This window comes from Alosa pseudoharengus, unplaced genomic scaffold (genome assembly GCF_046254945.1).
Source record: "Alosa pseudoharengus isolate Yale_2024_CS ecotype anadromous, Long Island Sound unplaced genomic scaffold, YU_APseudo_1.1 YU_APseudo_1.1_scf_9, whole genome shotgun sequence".
Taxonomy (NCBI): Eukaryota; Metazoa; Chordata; class Actinopteri; order Clupeiformes; family Clupeidae; genus Alosa; species Alosa pseudoharengus.
In genome coordinates this window covers 8,289,174-8,312,155 of record NW_027468881.1, presented here as the reverse complement: position 1 = coordinate 8,312,155, position 22,982 = coordinate 8,289,174, and the positions used below count along the sequence as shown (strand labels likewise).

The 22,982-nt window shown below is 40.3% G+C and overlaps 1 protein-coding gene across 2 annotated transcripts in view; it reads right to left on the bottom strand.

Moving 5' to 3' along the window:
* The window catches only part of LOC143114517 (RNA-binding protein 39-like), a 37,248-nt gene that overhangs the window by 5,577 nt on the left and 8,689 nt on the right, over positions 1–22,982 (bottom strand). Inside the window, exons 6-15 of one of the 2 annotated variants that reach the window (XM_076276173.1) lie at positions 22,824–22,877; positions 22,288–22,405; positions 17,251–17,403; positions 16,477–16,614; positions 15,974–16,039; positions 15,623–15,827; positions 15,225–15,311; positions 9,937–9,969; positions 9,254–9,365; positions 6,018–6,123 (exon numbers count right to left, since the gene is read on the bottom strand). In XM_076276173.1, coding sequence (XP_076132288.1) covers positions 6,018–6,123; positions 9,254–9,365; positions 9,937–9,969; positions 15,225–15,311; positions 15,623–15,827; positions 15,974–16,039; positions 16,477–16,614; positions 17,251–17,403; positions 22,288–22,405; positions 22,824–22,877 — 1,072 coding nt within the window. The remainder of the gene's footprint in view (positions 1–6,017; positions 6,124–9,253; positions 9,366–9,936; positions 9,970–15,224; positions 15,312–15,622; positions 15,828–15,973; positions 16,040–16,476; positions 16,615–17,250; positions 17,404–22,287; positions 22,406–22,823; positions 22,878–22,982) is intronic. The other variant, XM_076276174.1, reaches the window with a different exon arrangement.

Here is a 22,982-nt window from a genome sequence, read left to right as displayed (position 1 = left end):
TTCTGATTGGTGGCGTGCTAAAACGTTTTCCTATTGCATCCATAAACAATTTTCTTGCAGCGAACCGCGCAAAAGCACCCCTGGCACTTTAATTTCTTTACACCATGGCTTCTCCTCCGTGTCCAACAGCTGCCCATCTCCATTTATTTTTTAACTTTTGACACCTGCCTTCCTTTAGCAACAACGCATCCATGACAGCTAGTGGCCTTGCCAAACAGACGCACACAAATCATAACGCTAATATGCGAGGTTCTGGTAGGCCTACTGGTTATGGTTTTGTGCTATAAATTAATAATATTTTATAGCAAAGTTTTAAGTTGACTATTTTAATTGCATGATTATTTTTTGTCAACATACACTCACAACCTACTGTCGTTAAAAGTGAGGCCTAAGCAAAATAGGCTACAAGGCTGTGCGTCACAAACACGATGACCCCCTTACTCGACAGTTCGCAATGATGACAATATTATTATTATTTTATGTTAACACGCTCAGTTAAAACCTTCCGTCGCAAATTGTGAAAAACATTGTTGTCATAACAGACGGGATAATAAATTGCATAGGCTAAGGTTTATATTGCGTCGCTTTACACATAATGTAGTTGCACTCAGGCTTGGAATTTCACCATTCTGGGGGCAAGGCCACTTGGCCTTCAGTTGGGCATATTTGGTGGGGGGCACAAAGGCCACATGTCAGGGCACCAAGGCCAAAGTTAACTATACAATAGTAGGCTATAAAAATGATCAAAGTTGTATTTAGCCTATTCACTGCAGTAGACCTGCATCACTGTATGAAACATTACAAAAACATGAAACATGACATACATAGAACTGTAAATCATCTGATCATCTAATAAAAACAGATATCTAGGCTATATATAAAATTTATTTTATATTTGGCCTGCTATGAAATCATGTATTGAACAATTTAAATGTAGCACAGCTCAGCTTTAAGAAACTCAAATAGCCTAGATGCATGCTTAGCATTTTGTGATCATTAAGGCTACTTTCACAAACTCTTAGTCAGCTGTCCTCTGATTTACCAATATCTAGGCAATATTTGTAACATTCATTTTGTATTTGGCCCGTTATTAAATCATGTGGAACAATTTAAACACATTGTAAAACTTAAAGCCCAAATTTGGAGACATCCATGCATGTCGAAATTTAGCCTACTGCAAATTCAAAACTGAAATATAGCTGCAAGCAGCAATGAGGGGGCCAAGCAGAATAGGCCGGAGTAGCCACGATGACAAGATAGAACTCAGCAGACACCCGGGATCAACAGGGCTGAAACAGGGCTGAGTATTGCCACCGCCTCCGCCAGCCAGCCCCCCCCACCTAATCACCCCACCCCGTCCGACCCCGTCCTGCCCTGCCCTTGCACGCACGCATTAGAATTAACTGGATGGAACATGTTGTCATCAGTTTCACATCAAAAAATAAAAGATTGATAAAACACATCAGCAACTACACATTAAAATGCAATATTGCTAATGGCAGCCCCCCCTACAGGTCAAAGGTCACCAAATTTTATGAGCGTCCTCGTAATGGGGTCATGAATATATGTAGTAAGTTTGGTTATGATACATGGCAGGGTTGCTGAGATATGAGCTCACTTCCTGTTTGTCGGCTTCGCCACCAATTTCGATTGGCTGTTACGGGCGAATGCTTTTCTTGGCCTGGGTCGGCCTAAGGACCTCCAACAGTATTACCAGACACCACTAGTACATTTTAATTCCAAACACAACAGCAGCTACAGGCCAAAAGGCATGTTTCTTAATTACAGCGCCCCCTAGAGGTCAAAGGTCACCAGATTTCTTGAGCGTCCCCCTGATTGGGTCCTGAGTCCATGCACCAAGTTTGGCTTTTATACATGCAAGGGTTGCTGAGATATGAGCTCACTTCCTGTTTGGCGGCTTCGCCACAAGTTTTGATTGGCTGTTACAGCCGCATGCTACTGTCAATTGTTCCAAAAAGCAATGCACTGATAAAGCATGGTCTGAAGATGGTCTCTGCCAATTTTGGTGAGGGTCCGCTGAAATTTGTGACCTGCGAAAACTTGTACGTGTTTTTGATTAAATCCAATATGGCAGCCGAATCAATTACGATGACATCACAAGTCGACATGGGTCGGCCTAAGGACCTTCAACAGTATTACCTGAAACCACTAGTGCATTTTAATTCTAAGCACAACTGCAGCTACAGGCCAAAAGGCATGTTTCTTAATTACAGCGCCCCCTAGAGGTCAAAGGTCACCAGATTTATTGAGCGTCCCCCTGATTTGGTCCTGAGTCCATGCACCAAGTTTGGCTTTGATACATGCAAGGGTTGCTGTGATATGAGCTCACTTCCTGTTTGGCGGCTTCTCCGCAAGTTTTGATTGGCTGTTACAGCCGCATGCTACTGTCAATTGTTCCAAAAATCAATGCACTGATAAGGCATGGCCTGAAGATGGTCTCAGCCAATTTTGGTGAGGATCCGCTGAAATTTGTGACCTGCGAAAGCTTGTACGTGTTTTTGATTAAATCCAATATGGCGGCCGAATCAATTACGATGACATCACAAGTCGACATGGGTCGGCCTAAGGACCTCCAACAGTATTACCAGACACCACTAGTGCGTTTTAATTCTAAGCACAACTGCAGCTACAGGCCAAAAGGCATGTTTCTTAATTACAACGCCCCCTAGAGGTCAAAGGTCACCAGATTTCTTGAGCGTTCCCCTGATTGGGTCCTGAGTCCATGTACTAAGTTTGGTTATGATAGGTGGATGGGTTGCTGAGATATGTGCTCACTTCCTGTTTGGCGGCTTTGCCGCAAACTTCGATTGGCTGTTACGGGCGAACGGTTTGAGTTGCGAAGACGAAAAGGAATAACTTTTGTGAGGCTTGGTCTGAAGATCATGTGTGTCAGGTTTGGTGTCGATCGGACAAAATTTGTGACCTGTGAAGACTTTTAAGTGTTTTTGATGAAATCCAAAATGGCGGAAAATCCATCATGGCGGAAAATGACGTCACAGGGTGCGTTGAACTCAGCTTGGTCCAAGGATTCTAACAATACCTAATTTTTGACAATCGGATCAACGGGTCAAAAGTTACGTGCGTGAACGCACATCCAACTTTGGCCTGTTGGTGGCGCTAGAGCGCTCAAGGTGCCGGTATGAAACTTGGTGAAATTAATCATGAGACTGCCCTTAATCAGTGTGCCAAATTTCAGAACTTTTCACCAGACGGTTCTATGGGCTGCCATTGACTTCAATGACGGAAGCGTAATAATAATAATAATAATAAATATAGCTGCAAGCAGCAATGAGGGGGCCAAGCAGTATAGGCCGGAGTAGCCACGGTGACAAAATAGAACTCAGCAGACACCCGGGATCAACAGGGCTGAAATAGGGCAGCAACAATAGGGCAACAAGAGCAGCTACAGGCCAAAAGGCATGTTTCTTAATTACAGCGCCCCCTAGAGGTCAAAGGTCACCAGATTCCTTGAGCGTCCCCCTGGTTGGGTCCTGAGTCCATGCCCCAAGTTTGGCTTTGATACATGTAAGGGTTGCTGAGATATGAGCTCACTTCCTGTTTGGCGGCTTCGCCGCAAATTTCGATTGACTGTTACAGCCTAATGCTTCTGTCAATTGGTCCAGAAAGCAATGCACTCATAAGGCATGGTCTGAAGATGTTCTCTGCCAATTTTGGTAAGGATCCGCTGAAATTTGTGACCTGCGAAAACTTGTACGTTTTTTTGATTAAATCCAATATGGCGGCCGAATCAATTACGATGACATCACAATTTGACTTGGGTCGGCCTAAGGAACTCCAACAGTATTACCAGACACCACTTGTGCGTTTTAATTCTAAGCACAACTGCAGCTACAGGCCAAAAGGCATGTGTCTTAATTACAGCGCCCCCTAGAGGTCAAAGGTCACCAGATTTCTTGAGCGTCCCCATGATTGGGTCTTGAGTCCATGCACCGAGTTTGGCTGTGATACATGCAAGGGTTGCTGAGATATGAGCTCACTTCCTGTTTGGCGGCTTTGCCGCAAGTTTCGATTGGCGGTTACAGCCACATGCTACTGTCAATTGTTCCAAAAAGCAATGCATTAATGAGGCATGGTCTGTAGATGATATCTGTGAAATTTGGTATCGATCGGACAAAATTTGTGACCTGTGAAGACTTTTAAGTGTTTTTGATGAAATCCAATATGGCGGAAAATCCATCATGGCGGAAATTGACGTCATAGGGTGCGTTGAACTCGGCTTGGTCCAAGGATTCCAACGATACATCATTTTTGACAATCGGCCATACGGGTCAAAAGTTACATGCGTGAACGCACGTCCAACTTTGGCCTGTTGGTGGCGCTAGAGTGCTTGAGTTGCCATCATGAAACTTGGTGTAATTAATCATGAGACTGTCCCCAATCAGTGTTCCAAATTTCAGAACTTTTCACCAGACGGTTCTATGGGCTGCCATTGACTTCAATGACGGAAGCGTAATAATAATAATAATAATAATAATAAGAAAAAATAGAAACACAATGGGTGCCTTCGCAGCTTCGCTGCTTGGCCCCCAATAAGAAAACATAGAAACACAATGGGTGCCTTCGCAGCTTCGCTGCTTGGCCCCCAATTACTCTGGAACGGCTAACTGTACAGGGGACTGCTTTACACCTTTGTGTTCGGTAAGGTCTGCTGTTTATTCTGAAATGTGGTTTGTCATGTGTTAAAAGAAGGGTTCGTGAAGTATTCCACCGAGATGAATGGGTAGGGAGATCATGGACGCAAAACCTTCAGTAGAATGTATGATTAAATTTAATTATATTATTTACTTTTCTCGCGAACCGTTCAACACAGCAATTATCGGCTAACATCGTTTAAAAGCTGAGAAAAGCTCTTTCATGTGATACTTGTGATGTCTGTGTGATGAATAGGCTACTTCGCGAATAGTTCAACTGAGAAGAATGGGTGAATTTGGACGCACTTTCTTGCGCTGTCACTTTCTCCACTGCGTAAAAGACTAAATTAATTTGCGCTGTGAATGCTAAGATTATTTTGATAGGCCACAGGCTAAATAAAAATCGCTATTAGTAGGACACCAAGCAGAATATTGAAAGAAGGGGGCACCAAGGCCACCGTGGCCTGTAAACCTATAATTTTCAAAGGGGCTTCACGGCCAACGCAAGGGGCTACGACGGCCATGGCCGTCGTGAAATTCCTACCCTGGTTGCACTGATTAAAAACTGTAACAATAATAGTAGCCTACATCGGGTGGCATAGCAGGCTATCTGTTCAAGTCATATGTGACATCCAAAACGAATGACCTCTCCTGAGAGTTCGCGATAGTAAGAAATTGTGTACATTGATGCACGGAAAGAACACAGCCTACGCTTCTTCTCTTATCCAAAAAAGTTAAACGGATTGGCCAACCTCATCAGCTGTCTCGATTGTGTCACTATAATCCAACTTTTAGACCGTTATAGTCCTCCATACGTGTTCTTTTTTTTTTTAAGCAAACGCTTGAGATGTGTAGCTACAACATAAACAAAGCGAAACTCATGGCTGACGTAGGCTATCTTCTTGAGCGGTCACTGATTGAGACACAGAAAGTTCTCAAGAACATTATTAGGTCTTTATAGCCTGGCGGGCCATCCTATATTGTGCGTCTAGATTTCTAGGCTAAGGTCTTTAAACATTTACCCTAATATTTGTAGTTGCCTTAAAAAAGGAAAAGCAAAGGTGACAGTCGCCCCCCTCCTATTTTTTTTTCTCATCGGATCTGCATCGATCTCAAATATGACATTTCTAAAATCAAATTGACGGAAATCCGTCCTACGACGGAGAACTTTAATCCTTGCAAACCTTACACTTTTCAAGGTCTGGACCCCACCCTTGCCAACACCATTATAGCAAGTCAATATACCATTTCACTTACAATTTCTGTTCTCAATATACCATTTTACTTACAATTTCTGTTCTCAAACCAGAATACAGCAATGTATTGCATATTTTATGAACTCACCTGAGGAGAGTTTTTGTCCACATATATGTGGACTATTCCTCCATGTTTGTTGCACTCTTCAATGACATCATCCTGGATCTCTTTATCCCAGCCAGGTTCATTTTCACTATAGGGAGATAACAGTTATTAAAGAGTGCATCCAACCCACATGGAACATGGCAGGTAAATTAATTTGAAATTGGAGCTCCCCTCTACTTTACAATAGCAGTTGCATGCCAGGAACTTTGGCAGGGGTTGCCAGCCATTGTATATCAGGATTTTTACTCTACTGGTGCCGACATTCTTGACAATGTTGAGTATTCCCTTCAGGGCTCCAGACTAACTTTTTGCACTGGTGCGCCTAACTTTTTTTCTTAGGTGCACCAGCACAAAAGTTAGGTGCATTCAAATTTTCAACCACATCGCATTTAACACCGCAGCAGGTTCACTTTTTATCCTTAATTACTGTCCTATATAGGTTGTCCTATGACTTATGATTTACAATTCTACAAGAAAAGTAACTTAATGAAGTGTTGGTGCTTTAAGTGCTCCACTGAGCTGAAATTTAAACTTAAAACATCAAGATGAATTAAATAAAAATAACAGTGAGTAAATTAACAGTGCACATCTTTTAAGGGCTTCAAACTGCACATCTCATGGCTCAATGTCTTACATACTATCCTTCATGATCTTTAGGCCTTGGCTAAACCAGCTCGCCAGACTAGCATCTTCCATAGAAATGTATGAGCACAATTTAAAGAGATGTTCCAAGTAGCCTGGGGAATTTTTATGTGATTTTGCAATGATAGCAATAATCATGACAGCCCCACAATGCAATTTACTTTTTAAGGCGAGACACTACAGGTGAATAGGGTAACATTTTTAACAAGCAGATATCACTATGAAACTTACCCAGTTGATTACTTACATTAATATGAGAAAAAAATGTATTACAAGTTTTCTGTAATTTAATGTTTACATATGCAAATTAGGCATTATCTAATTAAATGTGTGCTAATTTGCATACATTTTAAAACAAGAAACCTGAGCATTGGATACAGCCAGGTTAAAAATTATGTTTTCATTGTGTTCAGATAATAGATGTTGAAAAATTTACAGAGGGATTTATGAATATCTACTTTAGTTATCCTGTAAATCAGAATATAATGTCAATAGCCCTAAAAAATCGATTTTTGCCATGTTTTTAGGCATAAAATGTCATGTAAGTCAGGCTAGGAATAATATATCAACAAACCCCTCTGTAAATATCTTCGAAATATAGTTAGGCATAAGTCTAGAAAGTTTGGTGTATGTAAGTGCTTCTGAAGTGGAGTTTCCTTGCTCAGAGTGGGAGAGGAAACTCGTTTTGAGAAAACAGCCTTGAAAGACAGCCAATGAGATTCCGTTCTCAGCCTAGACTCGTCTTTAAACTTTCGCGATTGGTTGCTGATACAAAGGAAGTGTCCATATATGGATCACATAGCGTGATACAGGAAAAACAGAGCTTTCCAACGGTACTACACACGATATGTTTTGGGTCACAGTCGCGGGAGTGCATGCAAGGTTAGAATGCTAACTTTTGCTGAATTTAGGATAAATATACAGGCGCGAGTAGACACAATATAATGAAATAAACACCTAAATGTGTAAATCGGACTTTTTTGTTGTATTAGTGTGATAGAATACATGCTAAGGTAACAGACTAGCTCAAAATCTCGAAATTGACCAGTGCATGAAAAAACGATGTTTCCACCTGCCGTGTCTCGCCTTAATTTTAGTATTTTTAAATTTTCAATAAGAACATCACTATGGTTAATGCAGTAACGAAATGGTAGGCCTATTATTATAGGCTATTGCAATGACTTGCCATGCTCGATCTAAATGTGTCCATTCAATTCACCGTACACAATGACCACAGTTATACATGCAGGGAATATTCGGGCTTTAAATGTAGCTGCGATATTCGTTTTGCGCCAAATACCGGATTAAATTGATTGATGCTATCAGAATGAGTTTACACAACTCCCGCGCAAAACGAATATTGCTGTTGAAAACCGGGTTACTCCCTGCATGTAACTGCGGTCAATGGTGCACTCCTTTTCGGCAATATCTGTATCTATGTCGTTCAGAAAGGCCTTGTATGCATTGTTCGCAATTTTAAGACGTCTTCTCATCTGCAATAACTCCTATAAATTTTTACACACAGGCACTGGGCCACGGCCAATCAGAGGGGAGGCCCCCCCTTCACTATCTGTGACCTCTGATTTTTTTTAGTCGCACTTTTAAAAATTAGGTCGCATATGCGACCAAATTGGTCGCACTCTGGAGCCCTGCCCTTCCAGACCGGCAAAAAACTCATTATCAATTTTCAAATTGTAAATGGCCTGGCCCACATCTGAATTTCGGCAGAGTCCGTGATAACTTGTAAGCCCTGTTTTATGTCAAACCCGCGATACCCTCCTCTACTTCTCTACCTGCCTCCTGACCTTGGTCGATCAAGCAGATCGATTAGGCTACCAATCACAATCAATCGGGCACAACCCGTTGCTAACACCCAGGGTGGTCCAAATGAGTCAATTCATTAGCCTTTGTGTGAGAACAAGAAATCCTATCTGAAGTGGTAGCCTCACTCTTCTTCAGTCGATATGCCTATATGCCTTCAGTCACTTTGCTATATCCTAAAAATTTTGTGGGCTAGTAAAGCTTTGTAATAGTTTCTTACAATATTTAGAACTTGAAGTAATTCACTAAATCCCCCTTTTTTATTGAAAACTTGGCTACAAAACAAACCTACTGCTTATATTACTTTACACAAAACCCCAGTGCTTTGAAGAATTCAGGCTGAAATAGCTTACAGGTACCAACTGCTGTTGATAAAGACAATGGAATAGTCTTTCTAATTCTGTGGGGATGGAGCAACATATCTCATGTCTAACCTAGACTACTACACAATACATTAGCTTCCTTTACCTTTGTATTGAATATGATGTTAACCATTTGAAATATGCTGCAAGATTGCCAATTTAATAATGGCTTTCTTCAGGGCATGCTTTTTTTCAATTATTTTTCCTTTCTTACCTTACTTTTCACTTAACTCGCACCCGTTACAAAAGAGCAGCTTTTGAAGAATATACTGAAATAAGTCTTCTAGTAGCGTTCATAGCCATTTAGATTTTAGCACTAATAAAGTTGACATCTGTGCATCAAAGGGGATATTGTCAGAAAGTACTGATGTCCTGAGAGAAGAGGTCACTCACGATTGTGGGCTGAACATGTTGGAGAGCTGAAGGCAGTGTGTGGCCAGGGGCTGGGTGGGCAGGTTCATGGCCTGGTTCATACTGGGCAAGTTCAGCGTTGGGGCTCCGGCCGCTACAACAGAAGAAACACAACACAAGTTCACTCCAACTGAGAGCTACAAAAAGGGAGCTGAGAGCTGGCAGAATCATTCTGATACATTAACAGCACAATAACTCAGGTCTCTGTATGGCAATTGAAGTGATCTTGTAAAGGTCTGTTACAATTCTCCGTTTAACACAATCAGTAAAATAATGATACTCTTTTAAAATGGCCATGAGGCTGGTTTGAGTTAACATCTCTCTGTGGTCCGAATGTACCATTTAAGGATGCATTTGCTACAGAGAAGTGGAACAATAAATAATTAAGACAACAGAAGCGCTTGTCCAACACTATAACAAACCAAATTACTTATAAATAAACTCCAAAAAATATGCCATACCACTTTTAACTCCAAAAAATGATGCCATACCACAAAATACCAATGAATCACTAGAATATTAATGAGACCAGACGTTTTAAGAGGAATTTACATCCTTGTGGACTGTGCCGTGACATTGAAAGAAGCAGCATATGAAAGCAAAAAAGGATATCATGTCTTGGTTTTTTTTGTTCTTTTAAAATTAGACGGGTAAATCAAATTCACCTTCTGGGGGTTGAATCAACATGGCTTGTAAATCTAAGGATCAGAAGAAGAGAGATTACAGCATGTGCTCAATCAGCACACAGAAGAAGAAGATCAGATACTGGTGGTGAGTGAGTGAGGAGATGACCACAAACACATGCACAAAAAGCACAGACCAATGGAAAGGCTCATCTCAAATGCAAACTGTAGTTTCTGTCATCTCTCAACTATGGGTGGGTGGGTGAGTGAGTGGGAAGCTACTGTCAGAATGACTGATGTCTAGTTGATGTGTAGACTTCCTGTTTACTTAGACAATGGATGGAAAGATACCAGCCGCCTCTCTACTTGTCTCTTGTCTACTTGTGACAAAAGATGGGTCGTTTGTTTGACAGTTTTTACTCTTTTGTTTTTCAAAATCCAGCGCGAAATTAAACACTTACTATAGCATTCCTAAACAGCAACGATAGTCTGTGGAGTAGCCTTGCGTTTGATGAAGGGATTTAGATAGATAAGATAGTTAGATAGATACTTTATTGATCCCCAAGGGGAAATTCAAGATTCATTTCCTTAATATTAAATAATAATTTGGCCTTTGCTGCTAAAACTATGCATAAATTATTATTATTTTGTTCATATTCACTCAGTGGCATTATAAGTTTCTGCATTAGGTCTACCGTTGGAGCAAAATAAGCCCAGAGAGTTCACTGATATGTAGGCCTATTTTATTCTTGTAGGCTATATGAGAAAAGGCCAAGAGTGTCTTAAGCACTGTTTTATTTTATTTTGGTTTTGTCTTACCTCAACAAAAGGCTACAGCTCCTTGAAAACAATCAGATATAACTCTATAAAATCTATAAAATCTAAGTTTATAAAAAAAAATATTTTCATGTTGTATTTGGCTGCTGTGCTCGACTGAAATGTAGACTATTCTTTTTTCATTTCAATACAGTATATGATACAAACCTCAGTTTAGGTAATCATATTCACACATTTTTTTTGCCTAATAGACAACCATGACCATGATAATTGATAATGTAAAATTAATGTGCACCTTCAGCAAATGATAAAAAATTATTTCAGAATGCTTTCCATTCTTGAACTGCATCGAATCACATTGAATCATACTGAATTGTTTTTTATGAACATGTATCTTTTCTTGTATCGAATCGTGCCCATGTATCTAGATGCGAATCGTATCGTCTTTTACATGAGAGATTCACACCCCTAATATATATATATATATCCTATAGCCAAAGTCAACTGAGCTTCCGGTTTGGGACAACTAGTTAAAAACTGATATTAACTCAAAAATGACCCTGAATATTTGACCATTTATTCAGGCATTTTTCCATGATTCAGCACATAGTATGTAGGGGCACTCACTCCAGCCAGCTGACCTCAACATTAAACCAGGACTTAAAATTCATTTTTCAAAATAGGCGGGAATTCCCCCCTTAGGTTATTCATGTAGGGGGAATTTACACAATTTCTGATACCAAGTCAAGAATTGCGATTTCGATACTTCTTCGATACTTTTTTCAAAATGTGTTTGATTTTGGGGCCCCCACCACCCTGACATCATCAGTAATATATACTGTAGTGGGATCATTCACAACAGTGGACATCCTAGATTCTGCTTGACTCTCTCCATACACACAATGTTAAATTCATATATAGTGTATTTAGTTAATAATGTATTTTTTAATGTATAGCATTTTACTAGTAATTACTAGTAGCTAAACATATTTAGTAATTTAAATGCTTCATATTGACGTTTATACTATAACACTTAGGCATATCTTTAATGTGGTGTGTAGGTCTAATTGAGTGCACATTGGTGATGAGCATAGATATATATACTGTCAGTATATATATATCTATGGGTGATGAGTAGGTGTAATTGAGTGCCTGTCACTTTAAGAAAAAAGTGAGAGTAATTAGCCTCCCTTCAGCCTGATGGTTTTAGGCTAGTCGCTAGTGAATAAAAGTTGTGCATAGTGCATAAGAATATGTGGATGCAATTCATTATGTTTTCTATGTCACTAGATAAAATAAATGTTCAAAAAACTAACAAGTCGAAGACAATCTTTCTGGGATCAAGTGTTGACGTGACCTGAGCTAGCAGGATAGTTACCAAGGAGCTCTTTCCAGATGTAAAAGTTTGCCATGGTTGCATAGCCTATTTGCGTCAGCGCAAAGTGGTTCTCTCTCTCCCTCTCTCTCTCTCTCTCTCCGCGTGTGTGTCCGGTCAATAGCACCGAATTCACACCACTTCATGATTATATCAACGTCATTAGACAGGCTGTAAAAGTGTATGCGGGAATTTCTCGCATTATGATGGCTAGAGTTGCGGGACTTGAACAAATTATGCGCAAAGCCCGCAGTGAAATTTAAGCCCTGTTAAACTGTAAAGTGTTTTGCCGTTTTATCTGACTGATCAGAATAGTTGTATGGCATCTTCATTAAGCAACTACAACCACATGGTTTTGTCTTCACCAAGTGGAACCCATAGACTGTACTTGTCAAAGGGGAAATTATGGTGATTTTATCGAGAATATAAACACCCATACAAACCAATATATCTAGCTTATACTATTCCAGATCCAGTGAGTTATACTGTCAGATACTGTAGACAGACAGTATTACATCTCTGTTTATAAATACACCTCTGAAAGAACTTGTCCTACTTTTAGACATTTTAGAAATATCAAAACCTTTGTTCAGAACCATGCCAATCTATTCAGGCTTCCATTCATCTGCACCACGTCTGACTAGACTCTCTGGGATAAACAAAATTAAATAACTCTGTCCATCTATCTGTCTCAAATGTCTCAGCATCACTCAGCACCTCCATGTGATAAGCAGATGTTCCCATCAGAGTAATACTTCTACACTCTCAACTAGAGATGTCCGATAATATCGGCCCACCGATATTATCGGCCCGATATTAGCATAAAAATGTATTATCTGTTAATATCGTTATCGGATTTTTTTTGCCTTAAAACCGATAAAATAATGCTTGCGTTACACCCAAATAGTGCCTATGCGCTCCTGAAGCGTTTACCGGCGCACAGATGATGACCTCATCAAGCTGCGTCTTGAAGCATACAAACAAGCGTGGATGGCTGCAGTAACAAACTTGCTCGCTCTGTTTCAACATTATGTCTGTGGTTTGGAATTGGCCATGGCCGTCGTAGCCCCTTGAGTTGGCCGTGACGCCCCTTTGAAAATCAGAGGTTTACAGGCCACGGTGGCCTTGGTGCCCCCTTCTTTAAATATTCTGCTTTTGCGTCCTACTAATAGCGATATATATTTAACCTATGGCCAAATTACGCAGTGGAGAAAGTGACAGCGCAAGAAAGTGCGTCCAAATTAACCCATTCTTCTCAGTTGAACTACTCGCGAAGTAGCCTACTCATCACACAGACATCACAAGTATCACATGAAAGAGCTTTTTCTCAACTTTTAAACGATGTTAGCCGCTAATTGCTGTGGTGAACGGTTCGCGAGAAAAGTAAATAATATCATTCAATCATAAATTCTACTGAAGGTTTTGCGTCCATCTCCCTACCCATTCATCTCGGTGGAATACTTCAGAACCCTTCGTTTAACATATGACAAACCATATATCAGAATAAACAGCAGACCTTACCGAACAGAAAGGTGTAAATCAGTCCCCTGTAGGCTACAGTTAGCCGTTCCAGACTAATCCCGTTTTGAATTTGCAGTAAATTTCAACATACATGGATGTCTCCAAATTTGGGATTAAGTTTTACACTGTGTTTAAATTGTTCCACATTATTTCATAACGGGCCAAATACAAAACAAATATTACAAATGTCGCCTAGATATCGGTAAATCAGAGGACAGCTGACTGTAAGAGTTTGTGAAAGTAGCCTTAATGATCACAAAATGCTAAGCATACATCTAGGCTATTTGAGTTTCTTAAAGCTGAGCTGTGCTTAAATTGTTCAATACATGATTTCATAACAGGCCAAATATAAAATAAATGTTAAATATAGCCTAGATATCTGAAAATATTAGATGATCAGATGATTTACAGTTATATGTAATGTGTCATGTTTTAAGTTTTTGTATACAGTGATGCAGGTCTACTGCAGTGAATACAACTTTGATAATTTTTATAGCCTACTACTGTATAGTTAACTTTGGCCTTGGTGCCCTGACATGTGGCCTTTGTGCCCCCCACCAAATATGCCCAACTGAAGGCCAAGTGGCCTTGCCCCTAAAATGGTGAAATTCCAAGCCTGATTGTGGGTATGGCCCGTTATGTACTTCACCTCAAGCCTGAAGTATTTTTTGTAGCTCAAACAAATGTTTTCAAAATTGTGCAGTATAGTTGCTTGCCACATTGTAATTGACTCATATTTGTGCATTCATTCAATTAAGGTGATTGAGTTTTAGTTAAAGAAACAGTTCATGAAGCATCCTACAAATGCAGGCTGATTTAACACAGAAAAAGGGTAGCCTGTCATACACTATGCCTGTTATTTTAGTTGGCTTTACATTCTGCTATGTTGCACATAGTTGTTCAGGTACAATGTTTTATCATTTGTGAAGAAGTCAAATTTGCCCTATTTGTTGTGGGCATTGTCAAGATTATCTCAGGGAGAGTGTAATCCAAACTGTTGTTTGAGACAATTAAAAAATACAAAATAAACATGGCACTTTTTCCCTAAATTAAGTTGAATTATTTTTCTTATTTTGCACAGACAATGTTAACATTTGGAAAGCCTTGTTGCATTCAAGAATGCATCCAGTGGGGCATCACAGTAACATTAAGCATGTTGTGTTAATTCCACAACAGGAGATATATGATGTTACCTAAATTAGTTTTGAGGAAAAATAACCCACATATCGACATCGGTATCGGCTGATATCGGAATCGAAATTTGAGAGTTGGACAATATCGGCATATCGGATATCGGCAAAAAAGCCAATATCGGACATCCCTACTCTCAACTATTTCCCTGATATAATAAAAAAAGCTAACCCTAATTCTTCAAACCCATTGCCAAGTGGAATGCAAAGTGAATGCCCTGCTTTTCTGTGGCAGAACACAGTGTGCAAATGCATGAGGAATATGACAAATATGAATTTCACAATGGTAAATATCTACAAGGGGGGGGGGGACAATCCAAGAGTATTCTGTAGACAGTTGCCAACTCAGGCATCATGCAGTGAGGCAAAGTGAGGAGCAGAAGTGGAGGCAAATGGATCTGAGGAATGATGAGATGGGGGGGGGGGGGGTTATGGTGGGTGGAGCAGGACTGGATGACTAGACTGACCTGTTACAGCTGCAAGGTTGCCAAAAGGGATGGATCCGCTCATCTGAAGAGCTTGCTGGGCAGCTGGAGGGATCTGGAGGCCAGTGCCTGAAAACACACACACACAAACATCAGCTTACCAAGCCTATCGTGCATCTGCCAGAGATCTTCCTTTCTGGTTCTGTAATAGGCAGCTTGCCCTTCAAAATGTATTCCATATTTGAGTTTACTTCAAAGACAGTTTCTTGTCACTTGAAACGAGTTATTTTATTTGTCCAGAAGGAAATTTGTCTTGTGCATTTAACCTATCCAGAGATAGTGTACACACATGCACACACAAAAAACAAAAAAGATGCTAAACTAGCTAATTCCAGTTAAGACCCCCCTGTTTTCTCACACACACAATCATTTCTCCCTACCTTCTGCAAGGCGGGCCATGAGCTGTAAGCGGCCAGTGGTCCCCAGGTCAATGCCGGTGCGCTCCAACTCATCATTGTCCAGGAAGGAGCTGGCTGTGGATGCGTCCGTTCTCTCAGTCACGTGACCCACCTTCATGGGCCGGCCAGCCAGCTCAAAGCCGTTCAGCTGATCTAGAGCCTTCTTGGCGCACTCAGCATCTGCAAACTTAATGGACGCACAATGGACAAACAAAACCAACCAAAATGTAAACACAAGTGCACAAAATTACAAAGTGTCAAATGTTCTGTTTTGAAATCTGACAGTAACGGCACAACCAAGGACAAGGGTTTGAGAGTGCTTAGGGAACATACAGAGATGAATCCGTATCCTTTGGAGCGTCCAGTCTCACTGTCCATCATGAGTTGAATGCTCTCAATCTGAAAAGGATCAGACACACTAGCATCAACCAAGTACAAGCACATTCCTGCGCAGTTTGAAGTGGGACAAAAACACAGTCTTGTTTGGGACAGGCAACTAAGGGGTATTACCAGTCCTTTTGTCTCTTGTTAAGACTGGCACACAATGCAATAATAAGGAAAAGACTAGTTTTACTGTACAAGCTGGCATTTTTGAGGGAGTCACTGAATGTTTTAACAGAGAATCACTGCATTGTTGCCAGGGTGTGATACATCAGCTAATATTACATAATACAACAATAAAACTCACAGAAAGCAGAGTGATCATAAATTATTGCCAAACTATGATGTGGCATACACCAAAGTTGGGCTGTGCAATTAATCAAATTAACCGTTAATTATGACCAATGATCATGAAAACATCATGATTTAAATATAACAATTATTTTCCTGCATACCCTGCCAAAAGGCTCGAAGATGCCCCTCAGCATGTCTTCTGTGATGTTGAAGTGGAGCGATCCCACATACAGGCGCATAGGGCCAGCACTGCCCTTCTGGAGGTTATTGGCCGCTGCAGCCGCCCTGTTTTTCTCTGCCTGCTCACAAAACAAGATTAGATAAAGTCATTTCCAGATGTGATGCACACATGCAGAGGGTTATATACTCAGACCCACTTTTTTTTGCCTGACATTGCACATAATCTACTTACAGTAGGAGATCATTGCTCCTACACACTTTGGAAAGCTTAGACACTGTAGTTTCTTGGAAAACAATCAGAAAAACTGTGATGTACTGAGAGGCTAGAATATTGTTTTCGGATAACAAGCGTCTATGAACTGACCACATTTCATTTGGAAACTCCCTATAGGACTTTTGGTTATCCAAAATGCATACTGACAATCAAATGCTTACTGCATATGAACCCCTTTGTGAAGAAGCATAATCTTGGTCTCAAATGAAAGGCAACACTGTTAAGTTTCATGCTTGTATTTGGATTATACTTCAGGGGTTCAGATCTGGAATGACTTACAAAGAATGTCTGATTCCCAAGAGTCCAAACTTTCAAATGATGTATAATATGACTAGGCTAGATAACAATCTGAAGTATAAAAATTATTTTGAATGTTGGGGGGAGAGGGGTAAATGACCCAGGCTGGAACATGTGCTGCATAACAGGTAAAGGCACTTAAAACTGCTGTTGCCTCATCCCTAATATAACGTCCAAAGCCCACCTGAGAGGCCTGCACGATGATTGGCACTCCAAGTAGCCTCTGGCCCGTCAGTCCAATAGCCAGTGGCACAGAGGTGGCCTCCAAAAATTCGACATAGGCAATGCCCTTTGACCTGCGGGAGTTTCTGTCTGAGATCATCCTCACATCCCTCACCTGTGAAGACCATTTTAAGACAAATAAATATTACACTACAATGTAATACAATCAAACTAAAATATAACCACAGCCAAGTACATGAAAGAGCAAAAGGGTAGACCCCTTGGGTTTTTGGTCAAAAGAAGCAAACACAAGTCGCCTCCTTCAGGTTACAGCAATGCATTGCAAATGCATTACAAGGCGTTCTACAATGGATGGCGTAAACAGAGATGAATGGCAACTTAATATCATTTTCATTGTTATGAAACAATTACATTTCATTGCTCCAACTATTTAATTATGTTTTATTGCGATAGAGCAAGAAGTGAGGGATAAGACATAAGCACTGCATCTACTAAACAACAGTTGTATGACATTTACCCATAATGTGCTTTGAATTGAAAGATTGAGACTGTAAGAAAATGTTTTGAATTAAAACTACTTGTCAAAATACCTTCATCCTGGCTTTTTCACCACAGGTGTCATAGTACACCAAATAAAACCCAGAGTCCTCCATAAACCCTTACATCTCTCTGCCATAATTTCTACTCCCCTGACTAATGTGTTTTTAAGTAGTGGAAAAAATGAGACTTATTATTTGGAGGTTGCGGACTGGCCTGCTCCGTTGCAAAAACATTCTAGGGGAAACTGAGTGGCCACAGGTTATAAGAGCGCCTAGAAGATTTATATGGCCTTGTCCTCCTAACCATATACTCTGTAATTAAAGGATAATTCCGGTATTCAGCTCTTTGAGTCCCTTTTCTGGTTTGTTTTGGATGAACTAGAGTGGTGGACACTGAAATTTTGACGATGGGTCCCGGTCTAGACTTTCTGACTCGTTTTGAATCGCCTTTGACTGTTTCAGAGTGGCTGGCTATGGGCATGCTCAAACATGTCTTTAAAACAATCCTTAACGTTCGTTTTTAAAACTGTGCAACTCACCGAGTGGTTAGTGATGTTCATTGTATAAAGTATAAGTATATATACTCTTTTGATCCTGTGAGGGATATTTGGTCTCTGCATTTATCCCAATCCGTGAATTATTGAAACACACTCAGCACACAGTGAACACACAGTGAGGTGAAGCACACACTAATCCCGGCGCAGTGAGCTGCCTGCAACAACAGCGGCGCTTGGGGAGCAGTGAGGGGTTAGGAGCCTTGCTCAAGGGCACTTCAGCCATGCCTACTGGTTTGGGGTTCGAACCGGCAACCCTCCGGTTACAAGTCCGAAGCGCTAACCAGTAGGCCACGGCTGCCCCCCTTGATGTTCCAAAACAAGTAGCGTAGCGAAACACAGTTTCTGTCGTGTTTTATTTGGCATTTTGTAAAATCCCATTGATTTCTTTTGGAAGACTCATTACTCGTTGATATTACTGCGCTACTGGAAACGGAAAGGGGGTCTGTTTACATTTGGTTGTAGTCTTTCCGCGAGACCTTCTTTTACTGTCTATGCTTCAGAATCAAATATTGAGCGGAAGTTTATACACAGTTTGTGAGGCATCTGAAAAAATAGTTCCACAATAGCAAATAACACGGATTTAAATCATACATTGCGCCAATAGATTTGTTTTTAATAATCAACGAACACCACTAACCCCTCTGTGAATTGCACAGTTAATGAAGGTTAAGGGTTGTTTTAAGGACATGTTTGTGCATGCTAGGGGTGTCACGATTCTCCAAATCCTCGATTCGATGTAATTTTCGATTTTAAAGTCACGATTCGATTCGATTTTCGATCTTTTTTAAATATTACTATTAATGCATTCCTTATATGTTATTTACTCTTTTTGGCCTTTTCCTTTTCGGGGGGCTTTTATTTTGAAACCGCTTTGAAACCGTTCCAACCGCGAGGTTGTAATGTAAACAGAACTAACTTTAGGCTAAAACAGAGACGTGAACATAGTAAAATGAAACAACACAGAATGTTAATTTGATTGTTTCAGCACACTCCGAAGAGACCCAAGGTTAGTGTTCATGGAATATGTACTTATAAATGTGCATTTTAAGCCTTAAAGTAACTTTGGACTGTAATTAGACCATCTTTTCACTTGCTAAGTTGAGTAGGCCAAGTTAGTTTTAATTGACGTGAATGAACGAATACTTCCACACCGGTGATTTCAAAGTAGCAAGAGGGGCTTTGATTTCGGTAGGTTGATGTGTAGGCCTATATTTCAACTGGCTGCAGCCTAAAATTAGAGGAGTGTTGACGCTGCAGTTCAGCACGTGCATGTGTGTTTGTGCGTCTTGGCATACATGCTGGACGTGACATTGGGGGTGTGGCTGCATCGTCGATTCCACTTTTAAGTTCGAAGTTCGAGATTGAGATGTATTTTCGATCGATTTCGAAATAAAATCGAAATCGTGACACCCTTAGTGCATGCCCATAGCCAGCCACTCTGAAACAGTCAAAGGCTATTCAAAACGAGCCAGAAAGTCAAGACAGGACCCATCGTCAAAATGTCAGTGTCCACCACTCTAGTGTATCCATAACCAACCAGAAAAGGGACTCAAAGTGCTAAATATTGGAATTATCCTTTAATGTTAAATTGTGCTTTTTTATAATTTGACTTTACCAGTGAGCTGTCCTGTGTGCGGAGCCAGTAGTTTCCTCGTTGCAAACCGGCCACAATAATGTCAGTTCACACATTGTTAAAACTACAATATTATATTATCATAGACCATATATATCGCCAGAGGCGGACAGAGTACACAGCTTCATTACTTGAGTACAGATACCCTTTGCTAAATTTTACTTAAGTACAAGTAAAAGTACAAGTCAGATGTCTACTTAAGTAAAAGTACTGAAGTACTTGAGTATCAAGAGTACAAGAGTAGCCTACATTTTCTAAATATTGCATTACTACTGCCACAGTGCTTACATTTATGTACAGAAACGTCCTACATGGAGTTATGAAAAATGCTAATGTTAATACCTTGGAGAATGTAAAATGAAGAAGTAATTTCAAAAAGTCATTTTCATCTTTTTACCATGTTGCCAGGGATGGGCAGTATTTCTAATACATGTATTTAAAATACGTATTTCAAATACAAAATACTATTTTGTAAATTAAACACTTGAAGCGAAAACTATCATTAACTTGTTCAGAAAATTGAAGTAGTCTGGCGAGGTGGGGCCACATGTTGGCACATTCCTAGAATGGTCCTGCTGCTTCTTCAATGTTTCATCCATGGTTTCGTCTCCTATCTAAATCTTGCCATGGAGTAACGACTTTGGCGGAAAGCTGAAGGGGATTGCTGATAGGCTGTCCCAATCAGTGGCGCCTGCACAATCCAATCACGTTTGAGGGGGAAACAAGAAATTGAAGGTTTCCGAGATTTTTCTTTTTTTTTTTTAGAAGTAGTAACGGGTACTCACGGTTATGGATAGAAATGTAATGGAGTAAAGAGTACAATATTTGCCTCTGAAATGTACTTGAGTAAAATCATGAGTACTCCCCAAAAATGATACTCGAGTAAAGTACAGATCCCTCAAAATTGTACTCAAGTACTGTACTCAAGTAAATGTACTCCGTTACTGTCCGGCTCTGTATATCGCACACCCCAACTTACACTTGTGGTGGTTAGGTTCCTTGCAAATCAAGGGTGAACCTATCGTATTGCGTGCAGAGGGAATTTGAAAGACAACCGATTATCCCGCCCCTCGGACTGAGCATTGCGAATGGTGAGTCCCCAGACCCTACATTTTAATGTGGGTCTGGCTCGTCAGGCTACCCAGACCTAATGTCAAGTCAAACTACAGTTTAGTAAAGCTTGGGTTTTACAGAAGGAAAAAAAATGCACAAAAAAATCTAATAAAGAGGTGTTAAAAGTTCACTTGACAAACAGAATATCAGATAACTGAAAAAATGCAGCTTATTGCCGCCCTGTGTGTTAAAATTGCGTGACGTAATACACTCGACGCAACCCAGAAACTCGCAGGTGCCTAATCAGACTCTACCCGGGAAAAGAAGCTAAAAAGGCCACGGTGAAAGTTTGCTGTGAGACTTACCACCGTGGACATCCGTGCAGAGCTGACTACATATACAAAGACTGGAGAGGCAGCCGGTAAGAAACTGAACCTGTTCCATTGGAGTATGCTGCTCCTGCTACTGGAATAGTTTGGTCATGCGTGTATAATGCACGTAGTGTAGTGTTCGGGGTCATGTGTATGGCTATGTAACTCTGTTGATAAATGTTTGTCTAGTGAACACAATGGTATAAATTGGTTATTGTTAATTTGCATGTCGTGTTTTAAAATGCATGGTGAGAGTATGATGGGTGACATGTAGGTATTGGTATCAGTTAACTTGCTACTGCTAATGGGCTTGTGCAATATGCATTGGTGAACCATCAGGTGTAGTTTAAACTGAAATGTATATTTTTCTATCGGGATGTAATATTTTGCAAATACTGTGCAATTCATACTGGAGGGTAGATATTTAAATGTTTTGCACATGTGTGGTTTGTACTAGTGATGTGTGTTTCTCTTCTTTTCTGGTTATGTTTGAAGGTTTTTTACCTAGTGAGAACCTAGTGACAAGCTAGTAACAACCAATTCCTCATTGAAATTAATCCTTGCCATCAATTTACTGCTGTCCATTGAAAATGCATCTGGAAATAAGCTGCTGAAATCTGAATAAAAGGGAAAAAAAAGAGGAAAAGGACACAACTGAGTGGAATCCAGTTTTTTCTCCATGTAGATGAGTCAAACTCCTTTTCAAGTTGGGGAAAACGAACCCTGCACAACTTGACACCTAGTAACCACTGTTAAACCCAACCTGGCAAAACCTGCTGCCAGGCTACATGAAAGCAAGAAAGGTAAACAACAACAAAGGGCTATGGAAAAGCAGTAAAAGGTGGAAACAAATGAAGACAAGGAATGGCACGGTTAGTGGCCTACTTTGCCAACAGCCGAAAAGAAGTCTTCCAAGTCTCTGGGACGTATACGTGCTGCCAACTGCATGCAGAAAACAGTGCGTGCATCTCTCTCCTCAGGCGTCAGGTTGTCTATGGGTTGCCTGTGAAGAACAACAGAGGTTCAAAAGCAGGTAACAGGATTCAGCTAATCTAAACAAGACGACCATATATTTGTAGACATAAAAAGTGTTGTATAACAGCTCCATAGTGGTGTGGTATTGCAATAGATTTACATAGAATTTTATTTTATTATTAATTGTATGTTGGTGGATACATCTGCACTTATAACAAAAACAGCAGAAATTGATAGTCAGTCGAGGACAAATGTAACGCACCAAGTTGGCAGGTGAGATCTCCAGCATAAACAAAAATATAATATATGGAAGAAATAAATCACAATAAACTGACTAGGAATACTTGCTGTATCATGAAATGTAAAGAAAAGCAATATGGTATGGTTGCTCAAACACTATAACATCATATAGTCATTACAGCTTACCAACAAAAACAAAAACAAACCTGATGGGACTTTTGTCTTTCTTGAAGGGACTTTTGCTTCGCGAGCGTCGTCGGCTGGAAAAGAGACACAGCATAAAATACATGATCAGGTTTTACCAAAAGTCTATGTGTGTGTGTGTGTGTGTGTGTGTGTGTGTGTTAGTGTTCATTATTAGCAAG